We start from the raw sequence: 14,467 nt of genomic DNA, 5'->3' as shown, positions 1-14,467 counted from the left end.
TTATTATTATTATTATTATTTGGTACCGGGGATCGAACTTGGGACCTTGCACTTGTGCGAGAGGTGCCAGAACCACTGTGCTAAATCCCCAGCCCAAAATTTACATGTTTCCTTTTTTTTTGGTACCAGGGATCAAACTCGGGACCTTTCGCGTGCGAGGCAGGAGCTGGAACCACTGAGCTAAATGCCCAGCCCTGTGAATATCATTATTAAATATCAATTTGGGATTTCAGCTGGGGTCTTCAGACCCTTAAGCACATATACACTGACTTCATATGCCTAGTAGAATAGCTATCTCTTTGTTGAACAACAGCTTTGTGCAAATCAGTAAATCAGAGACAACTGGTTAAAGCAGGCACTCATGATTAGGACAGGAATTACTAATAATCAATCTTGTTTGTGAACTGGGGAATGCTTCCGGAGAAAGCAAATGAGCTATTTTCATAGCTGAATAGGGTGTGATGTAGGCTCCAGATTTCATCCAGTGGGAAGAGTGTAACTGTAAAAACACAGGAATGGTACTGAAGGTGGTCTGACTTAAATGGAGCACAAGATACAAAGAGGGAAGTGAAAAATGAGGCTGGAGTGGTAGGCAGAAACCAGATCACTGAAGGATGCCCTGAATAATTTTATACAAGGGATGATCAAAATACAGGGTGAATGCTTAGATTAAAATAATTTATTACAGTAAAAGATGTATTGACATTATTTTCCCTCAAAATATTTCCCCTCGTTTCAAACACACTTGTCCTATCTTTCTTGGCACTTTCTGAACAAGTTCTGGAAGTCCTTTCATGAGTGTCTTTACAAAGTATGATGAAAACTACAGTGAATGCTGTTGCCAAGTGCCACGAATGGAAAGGCAGGTTCATAAAAACATTACAGTGTGTCCTCATCCACCTTACTCACTAGATATCACAACATTTGACTTCAGGCTCTTCCCCAAAGTAAAAAAAGGACCATGGAAAGTAAACATTTTGAATTGATTCAGGACATCAAAGTAGCCATGACAGGACAACTAAAAACAAGAAAATGAACTTCCAGAACTGCTTCAGAAAGTGGTGGTGGTGGTGGGGGACAATGCACTAAATGTTTGAAGTAAGGGGAGGGGGGAGTATTTTGTGGGGGACTAATAGCAATGTGTCTTTTACTGTAAATTATTAAACATTCACCATATTTTCTGATCACACCTCATGGTTTCATATCATGAGGAACGGATTTTAAGTGAATGAGATTGAAAGTGGCGTAGGTAGGTAAGAAATGAGGATGAGTGTGAACTAAAGCCATGAAGAGGGATTAGAAAGGGGATGAAATTAAGATATATTTAGATCAAGAAATTAAAAATTTTAGTAAACAATCATAAGCATGTACAGGTTTTTGGGAAGGGAATTATGATGTAAAGTAGCCTTAAAGTTGTTAGCACTTATCATGTAAAAATAAATACATCCCAATTTATAATTCAATACAATTTTACTAATCATAAGGTAAATCATGCAATCATTCCACATTCATTTTGTATATTCTGTGACTCTACCTCAGTAATTCCAGCAATGGAATTTCCAACAAGAAAAAATTTCCAGGGCTGAGGATTTAGCTCAGTGGCACCGCACCTGCCTTGCAAGCACAAGGTTCTGAGTTTGATCCCCGGTACCAAAAGAAAAAAAAAAGAATTTCCAAGTGGAAAGAAAAAAGAAAGACATGCAGAAGACACACAAAGAAAAATCACATGCAGGTTCCAGTCTAAATAGATCAAAGTCTAATATTTTTCTAACTGATGACTGTTAAATCTATTTTCTGAGAAGTGATGTTATAAAATTAGGTTAGTCACAAAAGTTTTGTTTTTTTTTTTGTACTGGGGATTGAACTCAGGACCTTGTGCTTTTAAGGCAGGTGCAGCGCCACCAAGCTAAATCCCTGGCCCAGTCACAAAAGTTTTAACTCAAGACACACATGAATATATCTAGTTCATGTATATCTACATGTGCTATATATTTCTTCAAAAATAATATTTAACTCAATATAACTAGTAATAACTAAATTTTTGGGGGGGGCGGGTACTGGGGGTCAAACTAGGCAGGCGGCAGAACCACTAAGCTAAATCCCCTGCCCAAAATGTTGTTTTTAAAGGAAACTGTCATTTATGAGGCCCAGTAATTCTCAAACTATGTTGTACATTAGAATCATTTAAGGAATTCTCAAAATTCTGATAGTCATGTCTCAATCCATAATAACTAAATCAAAATATCTGGGTAGGGGAACCAGACATAGCTATACCTATGAATTTAAAAGAAATCAATGATTGATTCAGGTAAATAAATTTTCTCCCAAAAATAATACATTTACTTTTCTCAAAATGGCCCTTTACATAGTTTAAACTGATTAGTGTTACTTTAAAAATTTTAAATTTGAAATCCACTTGCTATCATTTTGACATCATCATTTAAAATCGTATTTCTTACAAACCATATTTATAAAATAGTCATAGAATACCTGTAATGGTGCTTGGTTCAGCAATATGAGAGTTTTTATTTTTTGCAGAAGAAAATCTCATTGGACAAGGTTTTGATCCACATGCTGAAAATATGTCTGACCTATAATGAAACAATAATTCCAATAAACATTTTTAGAGTTGTTCAACACTCATATCAAGTATATTCTACTCTTTTTTATTAATTCAGTAAACTTTCAGATAATAAGGTAGCAGACATATAAAATCAAATATAAAAACTACAGCTAAGAATATTTTTAACTCAGTTTTTGATATTGGACCCTTTTTTTTTGAGACAGGGTCTCACTATGCAGTTCAGGCTGAGTTTGAACTCACTATGTAGTCCAGGCTGGCCACAAACTCATGGTGATCCTTCTGCCTCAGCCTCCTGAGTGCTGGGATTCCCAGTGTGTGCCACCACACCTGGGCTGACCTTTGAACCTATACAAGGGATCAAACTCAGGACCTTGCGCTTGCCAGGCAGGTGCCACTGAGCTACATTTCAGGGCCTTCGAACCTTTTGACACATGGCTAATTTTTAATTTTCCTTGGGGAGATTGCTACAGGATATGACTCTGGCTTGTGCTATATAAACTCTGGGTAAGTGCAAAACCACTGAATCGAGTTCTAAGACCAAATCAAATTATGTCCTATTTATCTAATATACTATCTAACATCATATACAGGAAAAAAACAGAGTCCTGACTACAAATAAGAAGTCAGCAGCAAGTGGCTTGCAAATACCACTTTCTTCTTAGACTATCCTATGATACACTTTCCTGACATTTTAAAGGACTATTTGTTTAATGCAGAAAAACTTTGTTACAGAATATTAAATCTGAATGCAGGGAAATTGCTTAAGTAGTAAATATTGTAAAGTCAATAAATTAGTAATGGATATTATGAAGGAGAGCTTTTACAAAGTACAATTCTCAATAGAACTGTGTACTTGCCATTGAGCCTCATAAAAATTAATATTAAATATTTTGAAAGAATTTCTCTATTATGGAGAAATTTATACTGTGTATTTGACTTGGATGAAAGAAAAAACTTCAGTCTAGAAGGGTGATTTTTTTTTTTTTGTACTGGGATTGAACTTGGGACCCTGTGCTTGCAAGGCAGGCAGCAGAACCACTGAGCTAAATCCTCAGCCCTACAAGGCTGGTTTTTGACAATTTTTCTTCCTTAACCCATCTAACAATAAAAGCCTTGCTTCGGTAGTAGTTTTTTTTACTATGACTCCTAAGGCAGGATGCAAGCTGGTTAAGACTAACTAGTAAATCCATTAAGTGTAAATGTGGGAATCTTAAATCCATTAAGGACAATTCAGATCATAAGTGAGGATGTGCTGAATTCCCTTCTTACAGAGTTCAATATTTCAGGAGAATAATTCTGTGATACAATTTAGGAAGTACTGAATTTTTCCCCAGTGAGTTTCAAATTATTTACACAATGTTGCAACTAACTGTATGAAACTTAATATAAATGGCTATTTCACAAGTCCATAAAACCACTCCAAATTCATTCTGTAAATATATTTCTATTAGTTTACCTAAGTACTATAATTACAACAAAGGAAATTTCGGTAAGAAAAAAATCCTCAAGTACAAACCAAATCATTATTTAAGTTAACAATGTGGAGAGGAAAATCCTGGGATGAGATAAACCTCCAAGAACAGGACACAAAAATTCAGTATTTATGAACTGATGAAGTTTCTATTAAAGTTATTAAAATATTACCTCTTCTTTGATTGTGCAATCTTTTTTATTTTCCTTTTTTTTGGTACCAGGGATAGAACTCAGGACCTTGTGCTTGCGAGGCACGCAGCGGAACCACTGAGCTAAATCCCCGGCCCTTGATTATGCAATCTTTACCTGCATTTATCAGAGGCTCCAATTCATTAAAGTGACAATAATTTTAATTTAATTTTAAATACTTAATAGCTACATATAAACAATGTTCAGATAAAATCAAAGGAAAATAAAATCAGAAGGACTGACAACACCAAATGTTATCAAGAATGTGAGGCCATCATAATTTTCACACATTGGTGGTGGAAGTATAAAATTCCACAACCATTTTGAAAACTCTACCAATTACTAAGTTAAACATAAATCTACATATGCTGTTAGTAATTCTACTCCTGTGTTTGTGTCCAAAATAAAAAGAAAAGAGATTTCTTCAAATGCTACAATAAGGTAACAGAGATACCCAGAAATCAGGGTAGAAACACTGTTTACGACTTAAAGGTTCTAAAGGTAATGTGGAAAAGTTGGTTCAATGTGGGATAGCCAGGTTTGTAATTCTAGCACTCCTGCCCTAGGTAGGGAGATTCCTTAGAGGGCTATGAAAGCTATGGTATGGAGTCATGAGCTTATGCAAGATAACAAATAACAAAATGTTTAAGAAATAGTGGATAGGGCTGGGGATTTAGCTCAGTGGTTCCGTTGCCTGCCCTGCAAGCACAAGGACCTGAGTTCAATCCCTGGTACCAAAAACAAATAAACAAACAAAAAAAGAAATAGTGGATAACAGCTGGGTAGAACTTATTCATAAATTAGAATTGGTGCTGAGTTTAAAATAAAAGAAGTAGTATAAGTCAACTAACAAAACAGAAAATGATTTGTAGAAGAGCTAAAGGACAAAGAATATTAGGATAAATTTTAGGAGGAACCACAACTGGGGCTTTGGAAATAGGGCTTAATTTAGGGGTTTCAGATTGCACCTGGAGCTGTTTCTCTCTTTGTACCCTCCCTCCAAGCCAAAGCTAAGCAAAGTAATATGTGTAAACCCTCCCATTCCCTTTTAAATGTATTTTAGCATTCTGAAAACCAAACAATAAATGATTTTAACTTTTTTCCAAATACATCATTAGAGGGCCTAGATCATAAGAAGAATATTATCACATGCCAAAAAATACAGTACATTGTTCTCTTCCCCTGAGGAGTTGTAGACAGAGAAGAAGCCAATGATTCTTGGCTGTAAACTCCACTTTCACTGTAAGAGCTGATGTTTGGAGAGGAAGAGCGAGATGGGGAGTCCATGGTCAAATCAAGCTTCATGGCAGAATCAGGGCTTTCAACATCAGAAGTACTGCCACTCAGTTTTGCTCTTTTCTTAGCTGCACTATTCCGAAGAGATCTCAGAGAGCTCTGCATCTAATAAAAAAATAAAAACAACTTCATGATTTAACATAAATTCTTAGTATTAGTAAAAGTTATCTGTGGATTTTTAAACTCTACTAATTATCCCTAACTAGCTATTCCTAAATCCAGTACTAAGAAGATGGATGCTAACATAGATGTACACTGTATAAAAGCACAGACCTTATCACTGGATATAAATAACCTACTAGGTTCTTAGATCCATGAGAGGAAGAGTTTCATCTATTATTTGCCATGATAATTTTGGTACCAGGCACAATGATTTAAAAAATTAGTTTAAAAAAATTAGTTCAGTTCCTTAATAAAGGAACCACTGAATCAGATGGTAGTTAAGAGGTAGAGATGTATAGCTAATTTTAGCTCCCTGGGTTGCTAAGGATCCTACTTACAAATTCTAGAGGGCTAACAAAAAATAATCAGTTTTCTAAAGTTTGACATTTAGATCAAATCTGCAAAAGCGTTTAAGAATTCAGAGAATAACAGATTACTGCATGTAACTATTTTGAAGCCAACTATTTTTTAAAATCCAGACAAATGATTCCAGACTAATAAGTCTGGGAATAGAATCCTGAAAATATTTAGGAAATACAGAATCATACATAAACTGTTTGGTTTACATTTCAATTCATAAGGTTAGGCATTTAATGAAAGTATCTGCCTTTAACTAATGAAACATCCATAAATTTCTTAAGTCTTTACACTTATTAAAAGATAGGTTCAACAAACTTCTTAATGAAGTGTTGGCAGCGTAGTACACTGGGAACCAAAATGAACATGGAGCCAATTGAACTGAACTTGAATTCTAGCCCATCACTTACTTTTCTACCCTGAGCAAGGCAATAACATCTCTGATCCTCTTCTGTAAAAACAAACACACATACAAAACAAAACCATAATAGATGTTGTGTTGCTTAACTCAGGGTGTTACTGTAATGAAAATGAAAGTGTTTGATACATTACCAAGTACTGTGGAAATATAGCAACTGTAACATAAAAATGCATATAAAAGTAATATTGAACTGAGAAAGTTGATTAGTATACTTTCCTTGTAACACAAGAACACAATTCTAATCCATAAAATTCATGGTAACTTTTTCTTTGTTTGGTTTTTTGAGGCAGGGTCTTGCTATGTAGTTCAGGCTAGCCTTGAACTCACTATGCAGCCCAGGTTGGCGCTGAACTTGCTGTGATCCTCCTGCCTCAGCCTCCTGGGTGCTAGGATTTCAGGCATGCACCACCACACCTGGCTCCACAGTGACTTTTTTTAAACATCAAAGAAGATGAACAGAGACCACTAACTAGAAGGCAGGGTGGGCAATTTTAATTAATTACACTGGTAGATTCAATAGTAGGCCCTTCTCCCTATTAAAAGCTTGGAAGATTGAATGTGTTTACTCCTGTGTTTACTAATAATTATATAAGAGAAACTCACCTTTCAATTATCTACTAAAAGAAAAAGGGCTACAGAAAAACAGTGCAAGAATATGTAGGATCAGGTGAAATGTATGAGTTATGTAGGAAAACCCCTTTTCTCTATGTTTCTTTCCTTCAAATAAATTCCCTTCCCCATACAACTGAAATATAATGAGTTAGAAAAGACAAAAATTAAGGAAAAGATTTCACAAACAACACTTAGAAGTTGGAATGACTAATTGTTCAGAACCAACTTGGTACTTTCTAAATTTTATGGATGCTTAACATTAAAAATAATTTTAGGGCCAGGGATTTAGCTCAGTGGCTCCACACCTGCCCTGAGTTCGATCCCTAGTACCAAAAAGAAAAAAAATTAGATGAATATGCATTAAAATTAACTCTAAGCAAACTATTAGTACATGATTCTTCCATCTTGAAAACAGGTGAACATAAGACCAATTAAAAATCACGATTATTTCTGTTTATATGTGATGTAAAAGCTTTTGTTTTTTGAGAAAGGGTCTCTGCCACATAGGCCAGTCTGGCTTCAAACTCGCCGTCCTGCTGCCTCAGCCTCTTGACTGCTGGGATTTCGGGCATGTGCCATTATACCTAGCTTAATCTTTCATTCCTATAAGTTCTCCTATAACAGACAGCCATGTGCATGTCTTCTTGTATTCTGCTACCATGTTTGGCCTGTAAAACCCTTTTCTGACATGAAATTAGGCAAACTGAAATATGAAATAGTGCCCTAAATTCAAAATAAAAAACAGAAACGACATTCTTTCTCCGACATAATTAGTATGTACAAAGTTATGTTACTGGTAACATATTTTTTTTTTTTTGGGTACCGAGGATCAAACTCAGGTCCTTGCGCTTGCGCAGCAGGCGGCGAAACCACTGAGCTAAATCCCCGGCCCAACAGGTAACATATTTTGATAGCATGAACAGTGCAATGTAGGATTCACAGATGAATATACAATATGACCTCAATTTCATAAAGATAAAAAAATGTGCAGATATGCACAAAGGCTTAAGAATGTTTTTTTTTTGGTACCGGGGATCAAACTCAGGTCCTTGCGCTTTCGAGGCAGGCAGCGGAACCACTGAGCTAAATCCCCAGCCCCTAAGAATGTTAACTGTAGCATTGTTTGCAATAATAATAAGCTCAAATCAATGGTATGAATGTACAATTAATATATAAAACATACATTCATATAAAACTACAAAATATGTAAAACATGAATTAATATTAACAGGAGTTAATTTGTGAAGACAGATATTAGATTAGGAAGGGAACTGTAATATAGGAGACAAATGTGACAAACTGTTCACTGGCAGTGGTTAGTACACTGAGGTACTGCTATGTTACTATTCATACTTTTAATTTAAAAGAGAATAATATATACACAGAAAAATAACTGGAATGAAAGAAACATGAGTGTGTTACAGGAAATTATTCTGGGTAGTGGGATCTGGTGTTCTGAATTTCCTTCCTGATAATTCATGGCATTACCACATTTTATAATGAACATGAAATATTTTTATAAATAAAAAAACGTGTCATGGGATAAGAAGGACTTGATTTTTCCTTCATAGTAACTGTAATATTATAGAAATTTTCAAATAATCTTAAATAATTAAAGATGATGCTTCTTACCTCTTCTTGATCCAAATCTTTATCCTTGAAATTTAATTCTGAAAGATCAATTGTAAGACTATCTTTTTCACTCTTCCAAATATCATCAGGCTCTTTCTTTCTGTTGCCCACGGTGCTTAAATCAGCTTTATCAGGCAAAAGGTTTATCCCCCTTGGTATAGGAGGGACAGGCTTTGTCCCATTTAGGCCTCGTCTGGAAGATGGTGATCTTACTAAGGCAGGTATAAGCTGAACTGCAGTAGCTTTTTCTTGAGAATTTTCTCCTGCATGAAAAAAACCATTATTTCACTTTTTTTTTTTTTTTCAGAGAAGAGGGGCATATAGTCACAAGTCTGTCAGGAATAGTGTCTTCAAAAAAAGGCACATTTTGTTTCATTAGAAATAAAGATTAGTATTTAAAATGAAATGAAATAACAGTATCAGTGTCCCTTAATGAATATAACAAAAATGAGCCACTTGAAATCTTTTATATTATATACCAAATTAAGTTACCTGCCATCATACACATCTTCATGACTACTATCTGTTAGGATAAAATCCAAAATAGGCTAGAAGAGCTACTTTTCTGTCCTGATTCACTTATGTAAGCAGCATTTGGATGACTAGTATACAAAAGACCTGATGCTGGGGACTGGGGAGAATAAAGTGAATAAAGTCTCAGCATTTTTTCCCCCTGCAGTGCTGGATCAAGCCCAGGGATTCAAACATGCTAGGCAAGCACTCTCCCACTGAGGTACACCTTTAGACCAAAGTCTTGGCTTTTAATTCAATATCTGATCTTGTAGGGAAGACAAAGAAATTAACAGAAGGGAATGAAGGTTCAATATTAAGAGAAAGTGATACAACTGACAGAATATGCCATATATTGATTTTAATATGGTTATAAATTCGAACAAATGGTGTTATAGGGTATTAATGGTGGAGAATCTTACCCTTGCTAAAAAAAAAAAAAGCATGTAGGACAGAGGGGATGCTTTAATAGACTTTTCTTTTTTTGGTATGGGAGATTGAACTTGGGTCCTTGTGCTTGCGCAGCAGGCAGAGAAACCACTGAGCTAAATCCCTGGCTTTAACAGACTTTTTGAGACTGGATTTGTCTTTAATGAACTCATATACTAATATCATGATTGTAGAGGGAATATTATTACAAATGAGATTTTAGTTTACAACAAATAACAGAAAACCCTTCAAAATTATAGCATATAATAAACATTCAACTAATGTTTAATGAATGAATACTAGACAGTAAATATATAAATGACATTTTATATTGATAATATTAAATTTATTAGCAGGTTCTTAAGCAACATAATGCTGTTCACATACATTATAAAGGATTATTTGTCTGGTTCTGAAGAGGGATATTTCAGTGGCAATATAAGAATATTAATGATCATGTCAATGGAATTTTACATTATACACATTTACTCTATCATATAAACTATTAAATATTTTCCTAAATATTTTCTAATTCAGAGAAACATAATGTAATTTATGAGTTTTAAAAAATCTGATATTAACTAATCTATACATTAACTCCAAAGCATTAATTGAAACATACATATCTATTGACCTTTACCATCATTTTTACCTGTAGGATCAGAGGATTTTTGGTTGACAAGATTCTTCTGTGGACTTGGCTTTGATAGTCCTTCAAAGCTTTTAAGAGGCCAGGAATTTGAGAAATTAACAGAATTATCTTGAGACTTCTTTGGAGATACAGTAAGAGGAGACGTATGCTTTGGACTAGTTCGTGGTGATGAGAGAGGGTGGGATGGAAGTATGAAGGTTCCCGGACTTGGATTTGGACCAGGGTATGAAGAAGTACGCTCTGTTTGACTACCAAATGTTTGCTGTAGCCTACTGCCATAATATAGGCTAGCATACACTGTCATAAAACAAAAGAAAATATGTTATTTATACATGCATATCTTCTCAGACCTTAAAGTTTTACTTTTATTTTCACATTCAGATTTTCATTCCATCTGGTATTTGTCTTTTTGTATGATGTAGGGCATTGGTGGCGAACTTATGGTACATGTGCTGCAGCAGGCTGTTTGTATCATTGAAAGCTCTGTTACTGTGTCTTTAAGACAAAAAGCTTGTTTTTTCTATACTAAAACCTCAGTATTCAGGTTTAATCGCAGTTTTGGCACTTTGCAATAAGTGGGTTTTGGGTAGCAGTTTGGGTACTCAATCTCTAAAAGGTTCACCATCACGGGTTTAGGGTAAAGATTTAATTTAATTTGTATTTATATATATTGTATTTTCTTCTATTAGTTTTCTACTAACATTTGTATACTAAAATCTTCTGCTTGTAATTCTGTTAAATCACATACACATATTCTTGAACGTATAGTTAGTCCAATGTACGTAATCTCTTCTCTCTCCCTCTTTATTCTCATGCACTCACAATCAGAAGTTTGTCTTGTTAGTAAGTTGTTTTTTGTCTCACTATAAAGATACTCTCTAGTGCTAGAAGTGTGATTAGTTTTATTGTGTATGTCTGTCACCAATTCATTTTACCTGCTTTTCTTCTTTGAACATTTGCCTAGTGTATCTTCCTCTCCACGCTTTCCTTTCTCCCAAACTACCCTGATATATTTTAGATTTGGCTCTTAAAAATAGCCTTTCAATCAAAAAATAAAATCTGATCATCTTTGTAATTTAAATGGTAAGTCATATACATTTATATTTATGGTAATTATTTAAATATTTGGATTATTTTGTGCTCTCTTTGCTGTGTTTTTTATTACTTTTTTCTTGCCTTATAATATTTTCTTTTTATATCTCAACTAAAATAAACAGCTATTTGCAATCTTTTAGGATTCCCTTAAATTTTCTTTTAAGATTATTTTTACAAGATTGTCTTTGACCAAACACCTAACTTATGTATACTATAAATAAAATTTTTTGAAGATCTCAATGACTTCTGGGTGTCGGGGATTTAGCTCAGTGATTCTGCCGCCTGCCTCACAAGCACAAGGTCTCGAGTTCAATCCCTGGTACCCCCCCCCCAAAAGAAAGAAAAGCTATCTGGGTGGAAATGAGGAAAATAGTAGTCAGAGATTAACATATAAATATTTGCAGTTTCCTAATTTCGATACAGTGCTCTATTAATAGCTTCGCATGCTTCATGGTAGCAGTTCATTCATTAAGGGGACTGAAACATATTTCTTACAAAGAAATCAAACATCAGATCTTTTATGCATATAAATAGAACCAATACAACGCAACATACACCAACATTTCCAACATTCAGTGTGGATCACTACATTTAAAATTGGGATAGGAATGTTTAGATGGTTTAACATTCACACTCCAGGTCCTTCAGAGATTCCCTAGGAATACTAACTGAGAAGTGGCAGTGCTGTCAAGAATTTTTTTTTTTTTTTTTTTGGGTTCCGGGGATTGAACTTGGGTACTTGCTCCTGCACAGCAAGCAGCGAAACTACTGAGCTAAATCTCCAGCCCCTAGAATTCTTAATATACAACCAATTATTACATTCCAGGAGCTTTAGACTATGGCATGCCTTTATAGTTGCTGCTCTAATAGATACTGTATTCTGAAAAGTTAGAGAAAACCACAGCTACTCTGCTGATCTGATTAAATATTGAGAATAGAGGTAATCTTCAAAGGGCTGGCCTAAACAGAGACAAAATAATCCACAGAGCAAACCCTGTTTCTATAAATCACGACTTAGGAAATACCCGTATCATTAACAATGACAGACCTATTTATTGTGAAGTGGGTAACATCACAACAATAAATTTTTAAGGAGCTATGTGACCCTATGGGGTAGGTAGAGAATAGCTAAAATTTAGGTACTACATTAACCAAATTTTTACTAATTTCAAATGAGCATTACTTTTCCACCAATAAATGTATATCTTTATCACTCAAAAAAATTGTACTAAAGGACATACAACAAAAATTAAAATATTTCTAGGAATATTTAACCCTATTACATACTAATTATTAAGCTATTTCTTAGCATAAATTTTTTTCTTTTCTTTTGAGACAAGGTCTTGCTATGTACTTTAGGCTAGCCTTGAACTCACATAGCACAAGCTGGCCTTGAACTCGTGGCGATCCTCCTGCCTCAGCCTCCCTAGTACTGGGATCACAGGCCTGTGCCACCATGCCCAGCCTAAAAATTTAAAATGGATTTGTTTTCTTTTGTTTTGGAGACAAGGTGTCATTATTTTGCCAGGGCTGGTCTCAAACTCCTGAGCTCAAGTGATCTGGGGTGACACGTGCTTGCCACTGCACATGACTTAAAACACTGTCAATCTGAAAACGCGTATGACTGACAAACAGCCTCCACTCCTTCCTTTTCTTATGTATCTTATGTCTTATCTGAAACAATAGCTTGTCAGGGGATAGTAGTTCCTAAAAGGAGACATAAGAAATTCCAATAGTCTTAAAATTTAAAGCTGTTGTAGAAATAATTGTCATCATGCAGTTTGTCTTTCTTTTCTTTTTTCTTTTTTTTATCTGTCTGTCTGCAGTACTAGGCACTGAATCTAGGGCTTTCACACTGAGCTACATTCCCCACCCTTTTAAACTTTTTTACTTTGAGACAAGGTCATGCTAAGTTGCTAGGTTCCCTAGGCTGGGCTTGAACTCGAGACCTGCCTCAGCTCAAACAGTACTATTTAATGGATGTTATTTTCAATTTTTTGGTATTAAAATGTTCATCTTCACCATAAGTTTCTAAACCTTTACTATCATCAGTTATATGAACATCTGCATTATAAAATCTAACATTTTAGGGTAACAATTACGGGAAAAAGTTATTAAAATTATTATTAAAATATAACAAACATCCTTTTCTTTTTCGTGATGAGTATAATTACACAAAATAAAGTACAAACTAGTGTCAGAAATCCCACGAGGACTGGGATGTAGCTCAGTGGCAGAGTACCTGCCTACCAAGCACGAGGACCGGGGTTAATCCCTAATAACACCAAAAGAAAAAATTCCCACATAATATTTATAAATCATTTGTTCCCAAGTAAATCTGGAATTTATACCTTTATCTTGATGACTGTTAGTTGTCCCCAGGAGCTCTAAGTTAGAATCTACACTGCCAGTTTTACCACGTATATGTGACAATCCAAGTTGTCCACATTTCCCAGGAAGATTTGTCTGATGAGTCCCAGTTGTACCTTTGGAAAAGAAAAAAAAGGAAAAATCCACAAAAGTAAAAAGTAAACTTTATTTCATACATTCATTTTATTTCACAAATGTTGGTGTAATTTGGGTGGGAATAAATATAGGCATATCAGGTATACTTAGCCAGGCAGGCAAAAAGGAATAAGGCTTTTACTATTGGCAAATCTGATTGGAGGTTAAAGTACAGAAAATCAACTGGTAAAGAACAGGGAAAGGAAAGGTATACTGAAGATTGAGATAAAGACCATCTATTCCAACTTTCTGTAGGGTTTTTTTTATCATGAATGGGTGTCGGACTTCATCAAATGCTTTTTCTGGATCTGCTAAGATAATCATATGGTTTTTGTGCTTGGCTCTGTTAATATGGTGTATTTTTTTATTTTTTATTTTTGGTAACAGAGATCGAACTCGGGACCTTGCGCTCGCGAGGCAGGCGGCGGAACCACTGAGCTAAATCCGCGGCCCAATATGATGTATTACATTAACTGATTCGTGTACGATCCATCCCTGCATCCCTCGGATGAATACTATTTGATCATGATGAAGAATATAAAATACACAA

The 14,467-nt window shown here is 35.1% G+C and overlaps 1 protein-coding gene across 3 annotated transcripts in view; it reads right to left on the bottom strand.

Annotated features, from left to right (window-relative positions):
- Positions 1 to 14,467, bottom strand: part of Togaram1 (TOG array regulator of axonemal microtubules 1) — a 77,564-nt gene that overhangs the window by 45,284 nt on the left and 17,813 nt on the right. For all 3 annotated transcript variants that reach the window (XM_004835615.3, XM_004835619.3, XM_004835616.3), the window contains exons 3-7: positions 13,764 to 13,898; positions 10,318 to 10,614; positions 8,727 to 8,989; positions 5,415 to 5,647; positions 2,491 to 2,591 (exon numbers count right to left, since the gene is read on the bottom strand). In XM_004835615.3, the coding sequence (XP_004835672.2) occupies positions 2,491 to 2,591; positions 5,415 to 5,647; positions 8,727 to 8,989; positions 10,318 to 10,614; positions 13,764 to 13,898 (1,029 nt within the window). The remainder of the gene's footprint in view (positions 1 to 2,490; positions 2,592 to 5,414; positions 5,648 to 8,726; positions 8,990 to 10,317; positions 10,615 to 13,763; positions 13,899 to 14,467) is intronic.

The sequence above is a fragment of the Heterocephalus glaber genome, unplaced genomic scaffold (genome assembly GCF_053883595.1).
Source record: "Heterocephalus glaber isolate CG9 unplaced genomic scaffold, H.glaber_assembly_v1.0 deba00000901, whole genome shotgun sequence".
In the NCBI taxonomy this organism is placed as follows: domain Eukaryota; kingdom Metazoa; phylum Chordata; class Mammalia; order Rodentia; family Bathyergidae; genus Heterocephalus; species Heterocephalus glaber.
This window is presented reverse-complemented; position numbering and strand designations above follow the sequence as displayed.